The 24,084-nt window shown below is 37.2% G+C and overlaps 1 protein-coding gene across 1 annotated transcript; it reads right to left on the bottom strand.

Moving 5' to 3' along the window:
- Positions 1 to 2,104: 2,104 nt before the first annotated feature.
- On the bottom strand, positions 2,105 to 22,205 carry LOC128355128 (sodium- and chloride-dependent GABA transporter 2-like). The gene is made up of 15 exons (XM_053315334.1): positions 22,142 to 22,205; positions 21,646 to 21,830; positions 21,103 to 21,237; positions 19,114 to 19,254; positions 18,537 to 18,624; positions 16,283 to 16,415; positions 15,419 to 15,553; positions 15,165 to 15,268; positions 14,588 to 14,712; positions 13,765 to 13,877; positions 13,519 to 13,656; positions 13,181 to 13,283; positions 11,575 to 11,675; positions 10,291 to 10,461; positions 2,105 to 4,012 (listed from the first exon to the last, which is right to left on the bottom strand). Exons 1-15 carry the CDS (start codon positions 22,147 to 22,149, stop codon positions 3,860 to 3,862), a joined length of 1,833 nt encoding a protein of 610 aa, XP_053171309.1. The 5' UTR covers positions 22,150 to 22,205; the 3' UTR covers positions 2,105 to 3,859.
- Positions 22,206 to 24,084: the final 1,879 nt, after the last annotated feature.

The raw sequence follows: 24,084 nt of genomic DNA on the forward strand, positions 1-24,084 counted from the left end.
TTGTTAAAGTTGTTTCATATAATCAACAAGTCCAGGATTTTCGATAATTACTCATTAAAGCTCCAAAGTGAATTGTTGTCAGGGGGCCAAAGTTTTTTTTTTTTTTTGCTTCTTTTTTTTTCTGTGTGCACTGCCTGTGTACATCACTTTCCATGTGCTTCTCCTCCTTAAAGTCAAGCTTAAAGTACAAGTACTAACTTGCCTTCAGATATATGTACCTTTTATAGTAAAGACATATTTATATACTGTTTATTTATAGAAGGAAATAGTTGAAGTATGTATTGCTGTATTGTTTCAAGTTATGAGCAGGATAACAAAAAACTGCTGTTGTGTGAGTGTTAAACTATTTAAATGAAGCATTTTAGGGTCAAAACTGACAGGTACATCAATCATTATATGTAATATAAGTGTTCACCACAATAAGTCAACCTCTGTATCAGCAGGGGCACACCACAGGGATTAGCAAATAGCAAGTATATCACTTTACCGTCACGAATACTCATTTAACAAACCATTACTCAGGTATTCACGTGTTATTACAATCTGCCATTTGTGCCATCAAGTTTTACAATCGTGAACATCGGTGAGACGCTCCTTTCCTAGATGTTACTATGGAGTTGTTTTTGTTGTTTTTGTTAAACCTGAATAGCCCCTTTTATAGTTTTGTTTCCATGTAGTCGTCTTATCTGAACTTCAACTTAAAAGTATAAAGTTGTTTTCAAGTAAGCTGCTTGCTTATACAACGTGAGCTCTTACTCAAATGCAGTTGTAAAATCTGTTGTGCCTTTCCACCCTCGCTGCTCCTCAAGGATTATTTCTGTGCAGCTCAGTATTTAAAGAACACAGCAGGGGGCACTTCTGGATCTTTGTTCCTCATCTGAGTGCAGAGTGACACTTAGAGCAGCTTATGTAGTTTGTTGGTTACTAATGTGGTCGTTTCAGCTTTCACACAAGGAGGATTTTTCTTTTTCCAGCCAAAGCTCTTTTAGATATTAAAAGAGCTACTATTGTCAGTGTTGAAAGAACTATTTAGACTATTTACACAAGTAAAAGTAGCAAAACTACACTACAAAATACATTTTTTACAAATGAAAGTCCTGAAGTACAAAAGTACCAGCAACAAAATCCACGTAAAGTGTTGAAAGTTCAGTATAAAAGCATTTATTTAATAAAATATATATAAGCAATAATTATACCAGCAATTTTTAAAATAATTATTACTGATGAGTGAAAATGTAAGCAGTACTATTTTGTTGTAGCTGGTCAAGGTGGCCCTGATTCATGCTATTGGGTAGGGTAATCTTTTATGAACCTGTCACATTATGTCAGGGCTTGGCAAAGTGGCGATATTTTAGACCAAATACCTCTATATCAATATTGCAACAATATTGTAGGGTGCTATGGTGCTTTCACTTAATATTTACACAATGGGATTTTGGATAAGTAATCATCAGTAACGTGGATATAATGACTAGGTGGGTAAGGACAAATAATAGAATAGCTAGAACAGTACATTCATAAGATTATATCACTGTAACGTGGCCTTTAAATCCAAAATAACTCTTAACACCTTATCATTATATTATGATATCCAAAATCTAAGATGATATCTAGTCACATCTAGTATCACAATATCGATACAATATTGATATATTGCACAGCGTTATGTATGTAAAATCTTAATCTGAAGTAACTAGACTAGTAAACTGCTAAATAAATAGCTATACAAGTTCAATAAATCCAGATTCTGAAATTTAGCAGTGTATGTATAAAGTAGCATAAAATGAAAATACACAAGCATCTCAAAATTGTACTTAAGTATAGTGTTAAAGTAAATATGCAACCCTAACCCTAACCCCTAACCCCTAACCCTAACCCTACACCTTTGTCATTGTATAACTTCAATTCCCTTTCAGATTGTAATCAAGATATGTTAAACAGTGTAAACATGTCCACATTATTTGGATGAGTGATGGCCATGCTTTTAGTTGTGTTCAGTCAGGATATAACAGGATAATGAATGGAGAATAAAAAACAATGTAAATGTAATTATACGGTGTATGAATACCTTGCAAAATGAATTCAAACTCACACAAGCTCAATATGAAATAATATTTATTGATTTCTCATAGCATGAAAATAATTTGTCAACAAAATGTTTTCTGATACAAAGTCCACACTGAATTGACATTTACTTATTGTGAGAACAGACCAACTTTAGGAAATCTTCAAATCAGCAACGTCATGTAATTTGAAAGTGATTTGTTTGTTTTTTTCTATTTATTGCTATTTATTTAAGTAGCTTGTTACATACAGGGACATGAAAACAAAGTTTTTTTAGCTGTTTACTTCCAGTAACCATTTTTAATATAATAGTATTAAAAAAGTATAATTCTGTTTTTTTGTGTTTTTGTTTTGTTGTTTTTTAGGTGAGTAAACTGATATGCCAAAATCATTGCAAGCTCTGGCACTGAATATAGTTATTATATACTACTATATACTATATCATTGTAGTTATTACAGTGCATGGATTTGTGCTACAGGTAAAATGTTGTAACAACATTTTAGGGTTAATTTTGTACATTGCCATAATACATACTATGTCTGGGGCCCAAAAGTCTTAATCCACTACCAAAAATTATGCGTAGTGTGTTTTGTTTGCACAGCACTTACTAAAACATCTGTCAGAGCTGCAAGTTTCCACATTATAAATTCACATTGATTTTTTAAATGTTCCTCATCATACAACATTTGCAAATATTTCAACTTCATTTCAAATAATTATTTTTTCAGTTTGGTATTGCCCATTTTTACTACAGTACCCATAAGCCTCAGCAGTTGTCGCTTTTATCCTTTTTTTATTTATCCAAAAATGTATCCAGAATCTTAAGGTAAATTGATTTGAACTGCTGCATGTATTAAGTTGGTGCTACAAGGTGTAATTTCTAGTTCTAGACAGCCGCTTTTGAGCTTGTAGTAGTAGACCTCTCTCTTTTCATGTACACAGTTTACTTTTTAGCCTTTGTGGTGATGCAAAGACAAGTTGAATCCTTGGAAATCCTTCAAATGCAGGTCACCTCATATTGTCTATGCAGAGAGGGAGTTAAAATATGTCTCCATGTAATAAACTGTGAGTGTGAATACCCGTAAAATAAACCACATCACTGAGTGAGATGTGAAGACTGCTGCTTCAGCAGAATGTGATGTGCGGTATGTACTGCCAGCAGTAGTTTGTTTCTTGGTAACAGACTCAGGTTTATGGTCTCCACTGTACTACAACAGATGATAGCTCAATTTGTGTTGGTAAATAAATGTAATAAAAGTAAATGTATAATATAGACAGCTAATAGAGTCAGAAAGTAGAAATTTAAATCTGCCCTGCAGCCGGACATGTAGCTGCAAAACTTGTATAAGGCAAAGCTTATATTCACAAATAAAAAAGGCAACATTTTCCACTCATAAAGGCCTTCTGCATTGTATCTATACATCAGCTGCCACTCAATTTGGATTTTAAAAAATTGTTGTTTTGTTGTTTTTTAGGGGTTGGATTTTAGATTTTAATAGACAGTGAACATCAAGATTGGCAGTTCATCTAGCTGGCATATGATGCATGGAGGAAATGTTGATTGAACTTACCATACCTATTAAAATGCTTTACTTATTGCAATTTTCTCCTCTCAATACTCTACAGCAGAGGCATTTCACAGTGAGTCTGTCTGTTGTGCAGGTTGCAGACCTGATTTAGTAACTTAGTAGAGCTGGAAGAAATTATTGCTCATCATAACTCCTTAAAGATGCTTAGCTTGTAAAACTGGAGTTAAAAACTACATCCAAACACATTTTTAAAAAAATCTTCATCTCAGACTTGCATCTCCATCTCAGCTCCACCACTTCCCTTGTATTCATTGGCAGCAGGAGAAAGAGTGTTGTCGGGGTTCAAAGGGCATTGCTCAGGCTGCTTTGCTGCGTTGTTGTGTGTCTTGATTTCCGGGCGGCAAAGCTGATTTAGGTTCTGTGGAGACAGATTTTTGATACAACAGTCCCATTAGACAAAAATATTTGCCAGTGCAGAAGGTTTCCCAAACCGGTTAGCTGGACCACACTGGAAAAAACAAGAATGACTATACACATTACAAAAGCTCATTCAGTTTTCCTCCCTATTTCTTAGTCTTCAAATTAATTGATTCAACTGAACTCTGAGTTGCAGTGTGAAGACATTCAGAAATAATTTTGTCTCATCTTTGACAACTGATATTTAAATTGTCGAATCCTTTAGTTGACAGTGTAAAAAATAACTTTCATGGTGTTCACACTGAATGTGAGTTTCACATACAAAATGACATACAAAATCAGCGAATAAACACAAATTCTCATCTATTCACACCGGTGATATGAATGGTGCAAATGATGTGACACAAATGATGTGATTAATTGATATACATGACTTCAAAATTGAATTCATTCATGTGTTCTTGTGTGTTGAGAATATTCAACATGAGCTAAAAATGTCAGCAAGTTCTTACAATTTTAAAATTACACAGTAGATATGTGTATAAACACGTCACTCAGTATTCATGATGACTGTTGAGACAAAACAATAGGGCTGAAACGATTACTTGAGAGTGAAAACTAGGTCTGAAGCTATTGATTATTTTTGTGATCGATCATTCTGCCGATTATTTCATCGATTAATCAAGTAATCGAATAAATTATTTATTTATTTTTTTTTTAAAGATTTTTTCTGGCATAGATGCCTTTATTTGAGGGGGGGGGGTCACTACCCGATTTGAGTCAGTTGAGTCCGCCAAGTTCCGCCATATTGGATAGTTATGTACGGCAACTCCACTCGGAAAAAACACATTATTCACCTGACTCAATCGCGAACTTTTGAGTGCTTTCTACATCTCTAAGGTAATAGCTTATGTTATATTTTCAATATTGTTTTGTCAGCTGCAGAACTGTGAGAAGAGTTATTTCTGTGTTTCCTCATGTTTTACATAATGTTAATCTAACAGCAGCAGTAGTGTTGTTGTAGTTACTGCAGGGCTCCAGCAGAGGGAGTGTAGAGCTGTCAGTCAGTATTAATACTTCTCTGGTTACATACAGATGTATAAACTTGTGTTGAACTTCTATTGTTTCAATACTTTGTGCGGACTCGCATCCAACTGCTGAAACATGTATGAAATGCAACCTATAACAGTAGTGTGTCCAAGTGGTGTTGCTGTAAGTAGCTGTCCAAGATGGCCGACGATGGCGAAGGGTAGCAACACTACCGGCTGTGCTGAACACACGTTCAGATGGAGCGCTGTAGAGGATTTTCTTCGCCATTTACTGCAGGTACATTGTCATCTCTGCTGTGGCTTTCTGATCTGGTGTGAGAGTGGCTGCTGTAACTGATCTTTTCCCAAGAAGGCTGCCAAGCGAGCTTTTCTTCTTCTTCTTGGGCGCGGTGCCAGCATCGGATTCCGCTTCCTCTCTCACTTGTGTGGGACCGGGTGTCGGACTTGCGAGTGTTGCTTCTGCTGCCGCCGCCATCTCCGCTACCAGTTCTCTTTTTAAATCACTTAGCTCAGGTGGCTTTATGTGGTCCCCTCGGTATCTTGGGTCAAGCAGTGTTGCTTTGCACGTCCTCCTCTGGGTGGCATCATTGTCATATTTCCCTTCCATCTTCTCCAGGATGGCGCTTCAAGTCAGCCGTGAGTTGCGTATCCTCCTCTGATGCCTCCAGCACACCTTCCAGATGGACTAACATGGGCAGAAGTGAGGAAACGGTAATGTAGTTTTCTGCGGAGAGAATGTTTGTGAACTCCGCTACTGGTTTCAACGTGTTGTTGACGGTTTCCAGATAACTTATGTCCTGACATGTAAAATATGGGAGCGAGCGGCGACTTTTGTCCTCAGCAAACACCCGTTTGGAAGCCTGTGCCTGCTCCAGGATTCTCTCCACCATTTGGTGTTTTGAGCCCATCGTGTTGCACAGTCCTGTTAGGAAAAATATATTCAGCCTTAGGTGTGATCACAGTGTCAAATCACCTTAACATATAAGCTTAGTTAGTCATTCACGTTTCTGTGCGCGTTTGCTGCTGCTGCTTACACTGTTGTAATAGACTATTGTGTATTTTAAATAGCTTCGTTTGCAGCGCTATTTAGTGTGCGTGTTGTGCGTTATGTAAGATAATTACTTGATTACTTAACTTCAGTAACCCTTAAAGTAAGAGACTGAGAACAGAAATCGTCGAACAGCCAACTGGGACTTTATTGAAGATACAGCAAACACAGCAGACAACAACGAACCGATGACAACAGCAAAACAGCAGAAATGGCAAAGAACAAGTGTAACTAATAATGAACAGTTATTATTAGTTACACTTTTATAATTACCATGATCAAGGAGTGCTGATTGCCCGGTAAACCCCGAATGCCCGATCAGTGCTGGCCCTCTGCTGTTAAAGTGCGTTGTTTATGGCAATATTCAGGTTATGTCCAAAACAACTTAGCCACGGCCATTGTAACTGTCTGATTGCTGCCACAACATTGGCCCTTTTATCAGTTGTTACACAGGTGGTTTTTGATTCTTCGACCATCCAATTGTGTAAGGTCCCCCACAGTGCTCTCCTAGGTTGTCGGCTGTATGGCTTTCCAGCATGAAGCTTGTTTGCAAACAAGCCAAATAGTCCACATCCTCCAGCACTGCTGAAATGTTCTCCCTGAGATCATTGTATAGCTTTGTGATTGCGGTCTTTGAGAAATATTTGCGACCTGGCAACTCGTACTGCTTATCAAATGTCTGCAGCATGACCTTAAATGCGCTCTTTTCCACTGTGTTAAAAGAAACCATTTCTTTTGCAAGGTAGTGGGTTACAGCATCAGTGCACTGTTTCCATCTGTCGCTGTCACGCTTGTACTTGGTACTTTTAGCAAAAGCCCCAGATATCGTTGGTTGGTAGCTAACGTTAGCCCTCTTGCTAGGGTCAGCTGCTGCTCGTGATGGCAATGTAGCATACTGGACGGGATGATGTACATGCAAATGATCATGAAGATTTGTCGTTTGTCCATCTTTTGCCCGGATAACATTACTATAAATCTTGCGTACCACTTCAGACGTGCCTCTCTTGTTTGGCCGAAACCCAAAGTACTGCCAGATGGGCGAATTAGTACCTTTTTTACTGACCAAGTTTGCTGCTGCCGCCATTATGCAGGGAGTTGCACTCGTCAATGATAAATATCCGTTCCCTTTTTTTTTTTTAAATAACTTTTTTTTCCAAAACTAGAAAGAGAGATCATATGACTCCTGTTTTAGCTTCGCTGCATTGGCTTCCTGTAAAATCTAGGAATAGAATTCAAAATTCTTCTCCTCACTTTCAAAGCTCTTAATGGTCAGGCTCCATCATATCTTAAAGAGCCTATAGTATCTTATGTACCTACCAGAACACTGCATTCCCAGCATGCAGGCCTACTTGTGGTTCCTAGTATCTCTAAAAGGAGAATGGGAGGCAGAGCCTTCAGCTATCAGGCTCCTCTCCTGTGGAACCATCTTACAGATTCATTAGCATTTATGTACTATTAATGCATTCAATAACCTAAACTTCTGTGCTTTTTCGTCTCACAGGTAATGCGGTGCTGTAGACTTTGGGATAATAGATTCCTGTCCTGGACCTTCTAATTTCAATGTTGATTTTCAGTGCGTTTTTTTCAATCAATACAAATTACAAAAATTGTTAGTTTCTGCCCCAGTTCTTAATGACAGCTGGCATTCAGTGTGCCACGTCTTTGATACAAACTGGACAACACTCAGACACTTACAGGCACAAACCTAAAAAACACAGAACTTATAGAAAGCACTTTTACATTTTTGAGGATCATTAGTGTCATGTTGAGTATTTTCATCAAGCATGTGGCATGTGCAGCTGCGTCCTCTTCAGCAGCATGTCTGCCTGAAGGGCCTCATTGACAAATTGTTCCCTTGAATGCATGTTTTACAACAGCACTTGAAATTGTTGCAATTTTTGACTTCATTTATCAAACATTTTTCTCTGTGGCGAAGGAGTTGTTAACTCACAGATTCTCATGATATATGAGAATGTATATATATATATATATATATATATAACTCATGATACATAAGAGAAAAACAAAGTTGATAGTTGTTATTAATTTGTGTTCTGTATTATTGTCATTACCTCAACTTAACCATAAAATTTATTTCAAGGATTACAAAGGTGGTACTTTTTTAAAGACCAGAAGTAAGAATTAAAGAAATTGAAACTATAATAATTTATAACAGTAAATAATAAAACTTAGTTGAAATTACAAGAAAGTTTGAAGTGTGACCCATCAGAAGTACATGAAAGTTAGGTTTTATAGGACAAAAAGAAGAGAAAAGCAAGAATAAGGCTCAAAACACAATAGATTTACAGTACACATAAAAAATATTTATCTGAACTAATCTTCTAGTTTGACATTAAGGGCCCCATCTTGCGGTCGGCGCACAGCGGATGGCGGGCGCATTATGTCTTTGTTAGTTTCCCCCAGCGCAGTTGTCATTTTCTCGCCCTGCGCACACATTGTCTAAATAGCAAATGGACTCAAAATGAGGTGTGGTCAGGTGCATTGGTGGTGCGTTACTATTCTAAAGTCACTGGCGCATATTTCACTGCTATTTTAGGGCCGCATCATCAAGAGTTCAATATACCCCAGATAGGCGGATGCGCAGCACACAGACGCTGTGCTTGTTACGCACAAGGACGCACAGCAGCACACAAAACATGCAAAACATTACAAATAAAAGGACCACAATGTGAATTCGTACCATTTGTGCCATTACGCACAGCCACTCACTGTTTATTAAATCAGCTGATGACACCAGGCTGCTGCACACCTCTACACTCATCAGACTGGTTGGTTATATCTCCATATTCTTCCTTTATATGAATTAAATGTGAGGTTAGCAGCTCATCAGCCAACTTTCCTTTCAGCAAAAGTAACTCATGTTTTATTATTGAAACACATTGCTGGGTAAATGCGCCGTTATAATAGCAATCCGCCAATGTGACAGCGCTCATGGATATTAAAGGGAATGGGAGATGACACTGATTGGTTTACCGCGTGTTACGCCCAAAACACGCCTATGATTAATGAGGGGACTTAAGTCCATCCCTCTTAGACCATGCGCCTGGCGCAGTGTCCATTTTTCCGCCATTAAAATAGCAATTTGGACACACCCCAAAGGCACTTGCACCACACTCTTCACGCCATGCGCTATAGATCGTTAAAATGGGGCCCTAAATGCTAAATGAACCAGCTTTTGATGAGAGATTAATCATTTGAATTATTTTATTAGTTCTGTAAATTTTCAGGTTGAATCTTCCGGTTTCTTCTCTGTTTTACATCATTGTAAATTTGCGTTTTGGACAGGATGAAACAAGACATTTAAAGGTGTGATCTTGGAGTGGAAAAATTAAAATAATTAGTTTGTTACAGCCCTGCTGTATAATGACTGTTAGGGAATTTTCCATCATTTGGCATGCACTGGGTCAAACTAGGCTTTGCGGTCATCACAAGGCTACACCAAATCTTGATTTAGACACTGTCTCCCTTTGAGATAGTGGTAAGCAGTGAGTCTGCTCCTTTTGGGGAAAACAGGTAGTGTTGCTATAGCAGCCACAGTCAGATATGTGTTTGCCTGTTTTCCCTGAACAGGTTAAAGGTAACTGTAGTCAGAGGTTTATTTTTTTTTTTGTATATTTTTTTTTCTGGCTTTTTTTGCCTTTAATGGACAGGTTAGTAGAGATAGACAGGAAACAGGAGGCAGAGAGAGGGGGGAATGACATGCAGGATAAGACCGCTCGGTGCGGGATTCGGACCGGGGTCGCCTGCAGCGAGGACTGTAGCCTCAACACATGGGGTGGGTGCTCTGCCCGCTGAGCTATGCTCAACCCCTGTAGTCAGAGGTTTAATATTGTGATAGATGGAGGACAAAGGTCCTGAATGTCGTCAAAGCAATGTTTTGTCTTTAGACCAGGAGACTAAATTCTTTATGTTGTAGATGTGCTGGATCTGCCCATATTTGGGCATGGCTCAACCTGTGGCATTGTCTGTCTGGTTTAAGACTATCCCAGGAGGAACTATCCCAGAAACTTTAGAATTGAAGGGAGCATCAGAACATAATGTACTGATCATTCATTCACTTGATCAAGTAAATAAACCTTTCAAATGCAAGACATCCTAATTAAAAATCTCTAACAATGACCACATAAGACATAAATTGCTTGTTCTTTACTGAGTACATACCTGCCACACCGTTCCTTTCATCTGGGTTACTTTAAAGATGATCCACAGAGGTACCAGCAGAACGCAGAACAGTCCAAGGAACCAGCCCAAAGCGTAGGCCCAGGTCGGGTAAACATAGGTTTTGTTGAACTTGAGAGGCTTGTATTTCACCACTGAAAAGATGAAGGTACCCTGGCAGCAACGACAACAGTTTTATTGACGACACTGAAATGGCTGATAACGCTTTAATCTAAATATGTAATTGACACTAAGCTTTGCCACCAGTCCAGTCATGTCTACAAAGGTCTCAGTCTACCACAATTTATCAATTTATTTTATCTCTAAAGACTTTTGTTTATTTTTAAACAACTACTTAATGTTTTGTTTTTCGTTGTACCTGGTGACAATGACAATAAAGATCTATTCTATTGTCATAAAATTTGACTCAGACATTAATGTCCCCCTCAGGATAAAGTGTAATATGATGAAACTCCTAAAACTTTTCATTTAGTGCTACCATCAGGTCAGAATGTGAATTGGTCAAATAGTTTGATAACTGAATATCTGCAAAATTATTAACATTCCTATCATCCTCAGCTATTGTTTGTGTGAAGAACAAATGTTGACATGCTAACATGCTAAACTAAGATGGTGAACATGGGAAACATTATAAATGTTAAACATCTGCATGTGAACATGCTTTAAATACGGACTTGCAGAGCTGCTAACATAGTTGTAGACTCTGGTCTTGTTTTATTCTCTCTTTATTCCCCTCTCTCCATCATCATGTGTTATTATTGTTTGGTGTTGTATATTTGTTTACTTTAGCTCTAAAGAATAAGGGTAATGGTGTCAAAGAGAATATTTATGTCTTATGTTTCCTGAATTATATACTAAACACAGATGGCCATATGATTCTCTTTCTTTCTCTGCATGTTCACCACCTCACAGTAGGCAGACAGGTTTTCTTTTTTCACCCCAAATAACAAAGAAAACATTGTGCCAGTCCCCCCTCAAAGGAGACCTCTCTGACATGGCATGTCTGTCACAGTGAAATTCTCAGGAAACTCTTTAAATCCCCACGTTTAAATCCCCCACCTACATCTAGTCATTCCTCAGCTCCTGCTGTGTGATAGGCAATAATGAAATAGGACAGGAGCAGACTGGCAGCAACCTCTGCACATCAATAGATTGTGTGTGTGTTTAATATCAGGTTAACAGTCAAAAATAGATTAGCCATTTTCATTTGTTCAATGTCACAGAAAAGTCTCACTTTTCATGTTATATACAAAATAAACGACTCACCAGACAAATACTAGGGGTAACGTAAAGCCAGCAGAACTTCATTAGTGGCCGCGGACGGTAACCTATCATGTCTTCAATGTTGTCAAACAGACGATCGGCACCTGTTCATAAAAGGAGAGTCATTAAGTGATTTTAATTTATAATCTGGAGAAATTAAAAAATCATTCTTCATTTAAAAATAGAAACAGATTTTGCAAATAAAATGAGCATACAAAAAAAAAGAACTGTGTGCATTATGATCAGTGTTGTGCAAGCTACTGAAACATTTGTTACAGTTGTCATTTCTCTCAAAAGTAATGGAATTAGTTCATGTCATGATACTCTTAACTATCAATAGATTTCCAGAAGAAAAGCTTTCCGTTTGTCGAGCTGTCGTTATCACATTTAACTGTGAATGACACAACTGTTTCAGAGCTATGAGGAGTGATGTGACTGGCTGAGAGAGTATTTATTAATCAGCACACCTGGCTGATCTATTTTCACCTTCACCCAGCGCTTTTACACATTGAATTGCTGCACATGCATGAACCAAAATCGTAGGTGTGCACGGAGACGTTCACATAGTCTTCATCCACTAAAGACCTTCAACACTGCACTTAACTGAGGGTGCAATGAATGCTTTTGCACCTTTGTAGAACTGGGCCTGGGAGGAACATTGACGAACATTTACTCTAAAATAAAGCAAGATGTCATAGGATAGATGATCCGTCAGTAAAGAAGTCTGATTTCACCTATGGATTTCACATGTAACCCAGTCTATATAGATAATACTTTAGCAAGTGGACAGGTCAGGCTATAATAGAACTACCATTCCAACACATCACCAGTGCGCTAGAATTGCAGTCTGGTTGCCATGGTAATGGATTACGTCCAGCTATTAACCACAGCCTCATTCTCTGTTTGAGAAAGAACCGTTAAACAGTAAATATCACTGACTGGGATGGGGCTGTAAACCCCTCTGAAGCAGTATGTAAATGCCTGTTGACATGAGGGCAGCGTGAAGGACGCACATTTATATAGTGATTGTATAGAATTCTCTTGGATCCTTTGTATTTATTCACATTCACAGAAAAAAGACCAAACACCCCTCTTTAGGAGGATCTACAGCAATGGCTGTCAAGCTTAGATAATCTTAAACATGAGTGATGGGTAGAACAAAGATGAATGTTAAAAAGAACATACGAATTAGAGTGAGGAATAAATATCTGGCAAATCAACTGACAAAGTGTATCGGGTACACAAAAGCTGTATAAATTATGTAAGGAGCCCAAGCATTCACTTTTAGGTTGAAATCTCTGTGAACATCAATAGTAAAATGTAGGTGACTGTGTCATTTAAAGGGATGGGTTCTCTGCTTTTCAACCCAGAAATGTGGTTTGTTCAATCATTTAGAGAATAATCGTAACCAGTGGCCTCGGTTTGGATAAACTGGACACCCTTTTGAACCTTCTCATGGGTTAGAAGAACTTCAAACACCAAGTTAAATGTATTTTCTGACAAGAGGAAGGCTCTCACTAATTCAATAGATTAAACAGAAGTCCAACATGTGCAAAAATAAAACATGTTTGAAGTATATTTCTGCCTAATGACCAATAGGATGACTCACCATATATCCATCCAATTGCTATTGACTGACACACCGAAAGAAGGAGAAGATTGTTGCCGCTACAAACATAATGATCAAACAGTTGAAGGAAATACAAGCCCCCCTGCAGAAAGATACAGTCAGTGTTTAGTGCACAACAAACATCACTCGTGTACATATTTAATTTATATTAATTAGAATTAGATCAGGACTAAAACAATACAATGTGCTACAGTAACGACTATGTGCAAGTTTTTTAAAAAAGGTTGTGGATTGTTGGTCACTACCTCTTTCAGAAGGTATTGAGGCTAAATTTTAGTAATCAAAAGTGATAGGAAAATCAAAGTAGAGTTTTTAACCTCTGTGACAAGAAGGAGACCAAGAAAGAAACAGACGGAGCAGAGACAAAGCAGCAGCAATTCTCGACGATAAGCTCTCCGAAAAACAGTGGGGAACATGTCCGTCACGGAGGTCATCAGGCACTCTAAACTCACAAACTGACAAAGACATGGACCAATGATGAAACTCAAACATTTCAACAAAAACCTAAGCATTCATATTTTTGATCATTAATGTCTGATTACTGCAGTACATTTTCATCTCACCTGTGTATCAGCACCCAGCAAGATGACCATGATGAAGAAGCATATAGCCCACAACTGAGGAAAAGGCATCATGGCCACTGCCCTCGGATAGGCAATAAATGCCAAACCAGGACCTATATGTAGATAAATAATCAGTTATTTTAATGTCATTTTGTCTCTGTCATTGAACAGACAACCTTTTTATAATAATAAAATGTAGATTATTTGTAGGAAAACTATATTGAACTATACTTCTATTTCTTAGTATTTACTGGCCAACAAATAGGGTCATACATATCTTTGATAAGCTAATATTGATCTGCTGATTAAAATTTGGTGCTTGCTTGGAGCAGAAACATTTTCCTGAACTACAAACAAACTATGTAATGTAACAGAGCAAAAGAAGCAGAAAATCTAGCAATACACCAAGGCAGAATTTTAAGTATTTGATTTGATGAATCCTCCTATAAGTAGAATTAATGGTTGCCATAGAAACATTTTGGTAATTAATTAATTGATCAGCAGCATTTTAGTGGAGAAAGGGATTTTTTATCATTCATATTTTTTTTGATTTTGAGCACAACATTAAAGATGAATTGATGAATATGAGCATTTTTGGAGCAATCAGGGTGAACTCATTCAAACTACAGATTTGACTGTTCAGTACCTTTATGAGTGATAGAAATGATAGCAGTAGTCACAAACAACAGTTAAACTCTCAACTTTTATCTGCAAGCTTTACAATTATTTAAAAGGAGCTCTCTACATAAACAGAGGTGTATTTAATTTAAAGTGATTACTGAGCATATATACTACAACACAAATGATGTTGTGGTGTTTTTACCAGAAGCAGCCACTTCAGATATTGGCAGTCCTTGTTCGTAGGACATAAAGCCCAAAACTGAAAAGATAGCAAACCCTGCCACGAAGCTCGACCCACCATTCACCAAACACAAAACAAATGTGTCCCTGAGGGAAAAGAAAGACAGACATCAAGTATTAGAAAGTATTTAACATAAATTAACGAGTTCATTTGTGAACTATCGGATCAAATTTGGCTGCTCAAGACAAACTATTGAGTCTTGACAATGAAAATTATTGATACACTGAGGGTGGTAAGACATTTATACGTACATTGATGGTAACTGATGTAAATGTTAATATCTGGTTAATTATTCCTGTACAATTGTTAGTAAGCAAGACTGTGTTTAAACCTCTTTTAAAATGTTTTCACAAATTTGATTTCTTCACAGCATTTAGGATATTGATGCAGGTCTGAGGGTATTTTACACACTGATTATGTGGATACACGTCCATGCACAGAGCTTATAACTGAGACTTAACTGAAAACTCTTCTGCAAAATGTTCTGATGGTGCATATACATTAAAAAGGACAAAAAGCGAAACAAAAGAGCACTTACTTGTAACAATCATTGTTATACTGATTGTAACTGCCAAGAGCTGTCAAACTCCCCTGACAGATACCAAAAGAGAAAAGGACTTGTGCACCTGCGTCCATCCAAACCTGACCAAATGTAAAAATTTAAATGTTACTTAATTGTCTGCTAATTAAACTAATGTAAGAATGAAGACTGTATTTGGGCTTACAGTGGGAGGCAACTGTGCCGACAGCTTGTCTTGGTATTTATGTTGAATTGTTGACTTTATCACTTACTTGAGGGTCCACCAACCTTGTCGGGTCAGGATAAAGGTAGAAAGCTACGCCATCCATAGCTCCTGGTAAAGTGAGTCCACGAGCCAACAGAACCACCAACATCAGGTAGGGGAAAGTGGCTGTAAAGTAAACTACCTGCCAACACGAGACAAAGGTAGTTTTTTTTTCTTTTAAAAGCATTTATTAATGGAATCTGAGAAGAAGCTGCAACAGAACGGCTACAGTACAAACAATGATTCACCCTGAATATCTTTGGGTTTTGGACTATTGGTTGGACAAAACAGGACATTTGAAAATGTAATTGTGCATTGTAAGAAACTGTAACAGGCATTTTATAGACAAATGAATGGGCAATGACCAGCAGAGTAGTTGATAATAATGATTAACATTAGTTGCAGTCCTTTAAATGATTGTGACCAGGAGCAGCATCAATTTCTGTGTCTGTTTACTGCAAATAAGTCAGAAGAAGGGTAATGTGAAAAAAAAAAAGTTGAAGAGATTTAAAAAGAAATGGTGAGAGAAAAACGCTTTCATCAGGGCACAAAATTAGCATCAGTCAAATGCTGGTAAAATATGCAAGTGTTTGGTAGATTTGCTTCACACTTTTTTTCTTCTTCTGGTTGTGGCTGGTAAAATTTGAACAGTCACTAGCCATTGGCCACTGGACAAAAATGTTAACTTTGCACCCTGGCTTTCATGTTCCCACGTTACCATCCTATTCATAAATGTTTCTTTTTAAAATGTTTGTTCTCTTTGTCAACTTTTCTTTGGCAGCTGAATACGATCCCAAAATTAAATGCTATAACGAAAGGAAGAGACACACACCCACATATACAAATGTCCTCAAATCAGAGAGTTTTTTACCTTTCCAGTGGACCTCACTCCTTTCCACACACAGAAGTAGCACAGGATCCAAGCCAGTAAGAGACACAAGGCCAACTCCCACCTCAGGCTACCGATCTCCTCAATCCCGTTAGATATACCAAGTACTCGTCTCCTGAAAAGAGGAACATCATACTGCAAAAACCGGGGCAGCCACATAGTTTGGAGACAAAAACACTGGAAACTTTGTTCAAGACTAATATAAACCAATAAAGAAGGTTATTATGATGGCGGAAAAAAACTGATCAATGTGACTGATCACATGATGACATATTGCATCATTCATGTTAAAAATGTTGTTTTGCCTTACAGAAGCAAAGTTTCACTTTCAGGTGAATGTAAGTAATTGAGACATTTCTGACAATACATTAATACAGAAATCAAAATAATCCACATTAACTTTCTACAGATTACTGATGCTGTGCACTCATGTTAGCTCATATGCTACCAGATAAATGTGATAAAGTGTTACAGTCTGTTGTATCTGGCTCATGTGAATTCATTTTACTTTGTGTCATTTGTAGCTCAGGATATGAAAAGCACAATGTAACAAGTGAAGTTGACAGGGAAGAAGGACGGATGAGAAATAATTTGTCAAAATGTAGCTCGCCAGTCAGTGTAGAACAGTTTAAAGTATCAAACAGACTCCTTTCCTTAAATGATATCATGTATCCAAAGTCAACTTCATTAATAGCCATTCATAGCCAAAACGGTTTGGGTAAAGAAAATCCTCCCTGAGAGATAAGTCAAAGTTGTTCCAACACAAAAAAACTGATCAACTTTGCAGATATGTTTTAAGTGAAATTGGGGGTGTCTGAAACTGCCTGATAAGATTATGAAAGTACTATGACTGAGCAATGCTGATCGTGACTTAGCGAAAAGCAATGTGGGGACTTTCACACCCTGCCAAATTGAACTGCCAAATACTTTGGAGTATTAAAACTCTGATGAACCACAGATGTTACAGATGTGTCACAATTATATTGGAGATATAAGATTGGATCTTTGGGATTTCATCTGGAAGAAGAGGTAAAACATTATTTTTTAAGGAAACTAAAAATGGTAGCCAAAATAATTGGTTTAAGTGCCGGGTGCGTCTTGACTCATAAGTTAATGTGGGGCACTTTTATCATGTAGGCGCAGAGGTACAAACTGTACCAAAGTTCATTCAGGGGTATTTAGGTGGAAACTGGGTCTGTGCTGAGAATAGCGTCAAGACCACGCCTGTTTCTGGCACAAAGTCAAGTTATCAGCAACAGCAAACTAAATACTTGCCTTAAATATGTAGCAATAACAGAATAATGCTTAAAATCTAAATAAACTATTTCAATTAAACTCTACCTCCAGTAGATATGTTTAAATATAATACAATAATGTGGTTGAAGTAGAAATGTTGATGAACCAGTCTGTGTTGATCTAAGTCCCTGCAGTCATCTAAAGGCAGAAGGACGGATATGGGTTATGTACTGCCATTCAATGCATTTACCTTCATTAAATTACATGAAATACCAGGGGCTCATTACTCTTCCTGTGCAAAGTTGTCTCCTTTCCAACTTTCTTTTGTACTGAATTAATAAATGATGCCACCAATTAACAGATACAGTGGAATTAAAACTAAAAAGCTGTTGGATTGAACAATTATTTAAACAGCTCCAACAACATATTTTGATATCAATTTATATCCCCAATATAGTAATCAACTGTATACAATTTCCTGTTGTCTTGCTTTTCATTTATTAATCACTATACCCTCCCATCTATATTCAACCTTCAACCTCACCCAGCCCTTTTGCTCTTTGCACTGTGGGCCTACAGTAAATGACCTCAATTGACCAGAAACACCAACAACAGTCTCTGTGCTTGTCACTTTGCTTGAGTCACTAAAATAGGGCCCTCAAAAAAAGAAAGGTTTGTTATTGAAGAGTTACAGGCTCAAAAAGTGTTTTGACATTAGGACTGATGGTGGCACTAGAGGAACTTCTTTAAATGTGCAGATATCAGGTAGGCTACAGTGAGGATTACAGAGCAGGTATGATTTGGAAACAGCACAGAGATACAGCTCACCACAGAACCAAAAATATGTTCCTAAAAACCTTTAGGACTGGCCTCTTTACAAACCGAAGTCTATAGAAATAAAATGGTTCTAGGTTTTACAGGCTGCCATAGACAAAAAATAAATAAAACAACATAATGCACTTTCTGTCCTCCAAACATGTGATGTGTGAGTTTCACTTACTCCCAGAACTCTGTTGCAGGCGTTGTTGTGTTTGCACCTGCTGTCCAATTAGCTGACACATTTGTTTTATCAAATTCAATGCAATACTCTAAGAGGGAAAAAAACACACAGTGAGATATTTAAATTGATCAAAGTAAAGAGAGAACAGTATCACAGTAATCACCAATTACAACATATCAACATGTTTATACTAATTTGAGATTTGAAGGACCCTTCCTTTCTTTATGTTCCTAAATTCACCAGAAGTCTGATTAAAATTATTAGTGAAGGCAGAACTCAGTGAACACACTGTTGAACCTCATGACCTTAGACACCACACCTACTGCTGGAATGAACAGTGTCTGTTTTAAGATGCTGTTGTGCCAGTTTTAGTTCAACTGTCAACTGTCTGCACATTACAGGACTGCTGTGCAACCAATCACTTCATCTATTAATCAATTAAGAGATCAAGCACTTTTCATGGAATTCTGGTATTTCTGTGGTGATGTCTCTGTTACTGCAATTATAAAGACGTGACAAAAACTCCCAGGCATCCGTTCTTCATGTAGTTAATCTCTGCATCTGTCTGCATGAATACCTGTGTTCCATGCGTTCCTGCAGCTGGCCCATGGGATCTCAGCACTAAAGGATGAGAAGAGGTAGAAGAAGGCCCAGGCCTGGATGACGATGTATGACACAGCAGCGTATGCAATCACTACCTGGGTGGCGTAACCAATCCCTGAGGAGACAGACAAGGTGTGGTTAATGTAGATTATTGATGGACAAAGCACACATGAAGTCTGTATTCTGTAAGAGAGTATGTTTGTTTCAGTAGTTTCAGCTGTGTTTCGTCATTTAACCAAAAATATCAGTGGAACACACCCTTAAAACAGCTTGGTGTCGCCTGGAGAGCCATTCTTGGCACGTAGATTGGCTCCAGACTGGCATTCTCGCTCAGTGTGATATGGATAAATAAACTTTAAATGGTAACTAATTAATCAACCTGTCATAGTTGAGGTTAACTGACTGATTACAGGTAAAAGATCTTGTGGCAGTCTTTCTCTGATCTAGAGAAAGAAAGGTGGGGTGCATTGCAGAGGTATGAAGTTACTGTCTACACTTGTTTTCTGTGCTTGTTATATCACATTTATCGATGTGGTATCAGTTTAAAGAATGGCACTGTGTTTTCTTTTGAGACCATCCATCATACATCCTCCTGGTGTTGTAAATAAGATAGCAAACGTATCACTTGAATCCTGAAAACAATCCCCAACAAATACACTTTTTATTTTTATTTTTATTTATTTTTTTACTTCTGCTTGAGTAATGAAGTGTCCAGACATTACTTAGCTTTATAAAAAATGAAACTATGCATTTATTAACAGGTTTTAAACATTAACACCTTCAGCAGGAATAAATGAGTTTGAGGCTTAAGAGACATACTGACACACTTTTGGTTTCAATCTTTTCATTTAACAGTGACATTGACAAAAAAAAAACTGATAGGATTGATGCTAGCTCCGTCATTTAATAAATGCACTGAATGTGTGAACATATTTGTTTGTTGTGTAAGAGCTTCAACACTTACAGAACACACTAATGAGTGAAAGGGATTTTGTTGGTGGGAGGGGACACTTGAACTCAATGACCTCAGCCCTCTGAGGTTAGATAGGCTACATCTGTAACGTCTTTCAAATCTCTACATTGACGTTGTGGGGTTTTTTTAGTAAAAAAACATTTGTGCTTCTACTGGCTGTATCTTTCCATGCTTGCATTTTTTTTTTAAATCTTTATATGTTTTATATTTTTAAATGAAATGTTATTTCGTTGTTTGTTTTTACTTGCCTTCCCCTTCATTATTTGCTTCTTTTCTTTCCTCTGTAACATGTCATAACCACTGAATTAATGGTCATTTTGACTTGTCATAGAAGGAAAAGCACAAGTTCCTCTGCTCTATTCAGTGTGCACAGAAACAAGACCCTGAAACTGAACCAGCTAAAAGGAATTCAGCCATCCTTCATTTTATTGTTTACACATTGACGATGGGGTTTTCCTGCTGTGACTGGCAAAAAACATTTTCTGTGAAAAGCAGCAGTGTTCAGCCCCAGTTCATTTAGGTTTCTCAGACAATTATAATTGATAATAATCATCTGTTAATACACACAGGTATTGATCATGAGAGCTGATTCGGTTAGACAGTAGTGCTTTGTCTAACTGAGACAAAGCACTACTGTGCCTTTTTCCCAGGTTTTTTGTTCTCAAGTTACCAACTATTTTATCCTCGACTGGCAAACAACTTGGTTCTTCAGCTGTGCTCTAGAGAGCGTTTTGAGTTGAAGTTTTTTGTTTTGTTTGTTTAAATATACATTTACTTTGCCTACTAGATATTATGCCTCATTCATTTAATAAGTTAACTGTTATACTTTGCATTGCAAAATACTTGTTAATGTATACTTCTATAGTTATTAATGTATCTGGAAATGACAATGAAACAACTCTTTAAAATAACCATAAATCATCACAGTAACTTGGATGAACACTTGAACACTGAAATGTTACACAATTCAGTTCCTCTTTCAACACTAACCTTCAAACAAGGGGCAGAAATGCCTCCAGCAAGTAATACATCCTTGAGATGTGAACTGTCCCATTGCTGTCTCCAGAAGGAACATTGGGATTCCACATGAGAGCAGAAACAGGACATACGGAACCAGAAATGCACCTGGGAGCAATGAAGAAGGCTGTTTTTATTAAGTGCATTATTTGACATTACACAGTCAGAGTTGTTCATGACTTTTTCTTTGTTTTGTGTTGATACACCTGAAAACAGTATTAGTAAGGCCACATGGATCCTTGATTTTACTTAAACTTTTTTTCCTAAAGAAATGTATGTTAATGACTAACACAAAAAAGACATTAAGTTACACAAAGAAAAAATAAGTTCAGTTTCTTTAATAACAAGCAGCAGCTTTGTGCCATGCCTGAACAACCTCCTTATCATTTAAAACTATTTATATGCCAAGGTTATTTGTCCATGTGTTGACATTGCTTTTTGATTAACTGCAGTTGCTTGACTTTGTACAGTAAGTATAAAAGCATACATACATTGTCATCTGAAAATCCCACTCACCTCCCCCATTTTTGTAGCACAAATATGGGAACCTCCAGAGGTTTCCCAGTCCCACCAGGGTTCCTGCAACAGCCAGCAGAAACTCCACCTTGTTCGCCCACTGGCCACGGTCCAACAGCTGAGTCTTCTTCACCAGACCGTTATCCCGATCAGGCACCTCAAGGCTGTTTCCTTTGAGGAATTCCCTTGACATGGTCAAAAAGCAGATTAATGATGAATAGTACAACCTGAAAATTCCTTCCACCTCCTCTACATTTATAGGACAAGCACTGTCAAATATTTGTATATCTGGACTATGCACAGAGACAAAACTACTCAGCTGACTATTGTTTGGCAGTGCTCATAAGCTTTATTTATTTATTTGTTTGTTGAATTTAAGCTCACAGGATTATGAGGAATGGAAAATTTCCACCCAGTAAGTGTTTAACAGAAAGCTGCACATTTCACAATATAAGCAATGCAGTTAGTGTCAAACAAAAACACAGTGAGTACTTACCCCTCCATCACAAAGCCCCCTCCCCCAAGAGTTGCTTACAGCAACAACAAACTGATCAGTATTCCTCTCAGCTGGGTACACCGCAGGATCTCCACACAAACAACTTGTCATGAGCAGAGCCAGAGTGAGAAACAAAGTAACTATGGTTTCCTTTTGGCTCCTCTATGACCTAATTATTGTCGGATTGGTCGGCACACCATGCAGTCTCACTTGAAAAAGTTTTTTGGCTCTGACAAAGGTTCAAGGTATACCACTTCCGTGCTGTATTTTTCCACTGAGACAGGAGCAGCTTGAGTCATTAAGATTAGCACAGTTGCTAGCAACTAAACCAAATCAGCTGAGTCCTTTCTGCTGTGTCACTGGCTGTACAGACTTCAGTCATCTGCCAATTGGGAATTTGTAGCTTTGGCTCATAAATCATGCGAAACTATAACAACAGGAGTTTCTGTGTGCAAACACACATCTCATGTGAATAATCCTCACATTATATGTAATATCCACACACACCTTTTTTTTTTTTACTGAATGGCATCTTAATACTGTAAAACTGTTCATCTGCAGCTCTGGTCACTTTACCTTTATATGTTTTCCCTCTGTATTTGTCTTATTTAATATATTTATTTTTTCTTTTTACTTTACTTTAACTTTTTGCATTGTACTCACTTACCCGGTTCTGTTTTTTAAAGCCATCAACTTCACTGCAATTCTCCTGCTGTGGTGACTTTAATTTACAACTGTGGCATCAAGACAGTTGTCTCATCTTAGTGTTACACAGTAAATATGAGATGTGGAATGTGCTGTGGTTATATTTGTATACTTTTTAAGGGGATAATTAAAATGAAACAATCATTTGAAGCATTTGAAGTACTTGTAAAACCAATTTCATTTATACTATGAAAAAAAAACAGTACAAACAAAACTGCCTGTTAAAGAATAATTAAAAATCATCATCTTTTCTTTATAAAACAATATCAATGCAATAATTATTGCAAAAAGTTTTTCTTATAAATCATATTCTATCCCATAATTGATTTGCTTCCACTTTATGCTTTATGAAATACAGTGTAGATTATAAGCTAATGTTACTCACACCTAGGAACAAGTTTTATATTAAGTGGGCGGGTAAGACTGAAGTCCAATTCTTATCATGCCTAATTAATAAAGCTCTAAGTGATAAGAGCAGCACAAATATAATTTCTCCAAACATGGATAAATAAGGTTCATTATATAGCAGTCTGGCGCAACAATTTTCAAAATTAAAACATTCAATAAGAGGATAAACTCCTTTCGATGTATCGTCTTGTTTTCAAGGGGGTCCTCAGGCACAAAACATGAAAGGTAAATAAAAAACAAAAAATAAACACATAATAATAATGATAATAGATTTTTTTTTTTAAATCTAATGACACAAAACAATCAACATAATAACATCAACAATGACATCCATATAAGGGCTCTCCTACATCTGTTACAAGTGTCATCTGTACAATGAAGAGACCAATTGACATTAAGTTAAATACTGAGTTTAGATTCTACACACAATAATAAAAAAGGTTGAGGTTGAGTTTGTCGAGTGAATATCGTGACCTCAGCTATGTATATAACTGTATCATCTGCATATGACTGAACAGAACAATTACAGCAATTTTTCAAAGATTATTAATAAAAATAGAGAAAAGTAAAGGTCCTAAAATAAATCTTGAGGTACAGCCTTTTCAACAGTTATACTATACTCTGATTAATTGTGATGAAACACACTGATGGTTGTGGAGTTAATTATACCAAAATAGTGTTGAGAGAAACATAAAGTTCAAATCAAATCAAAAGCCTTGTTTACATCAATAAAAATTGTACCTGTACATTAATGGTTGTCTAGGCATGAGAATATATCATTGGTAAATTTGACATAGGCAGCAGTAGAAACATTAGAAACCAGAATGAAA

The sequence above is a fragment of the Scomber japonicus genome, chromosome 3, assembly GCF_027409825.1.
Source record: "Scomber japonicus isolate fScoJap1 chromosome 3, fScoJap1.pri, whole genome shotgun sequence".
Lineage (NCBI taxonomy): Eukaryota > Metazoa > Chordata > Actinopteri > Scombriformes > Scombridae > Scomber > Scomber japonicus.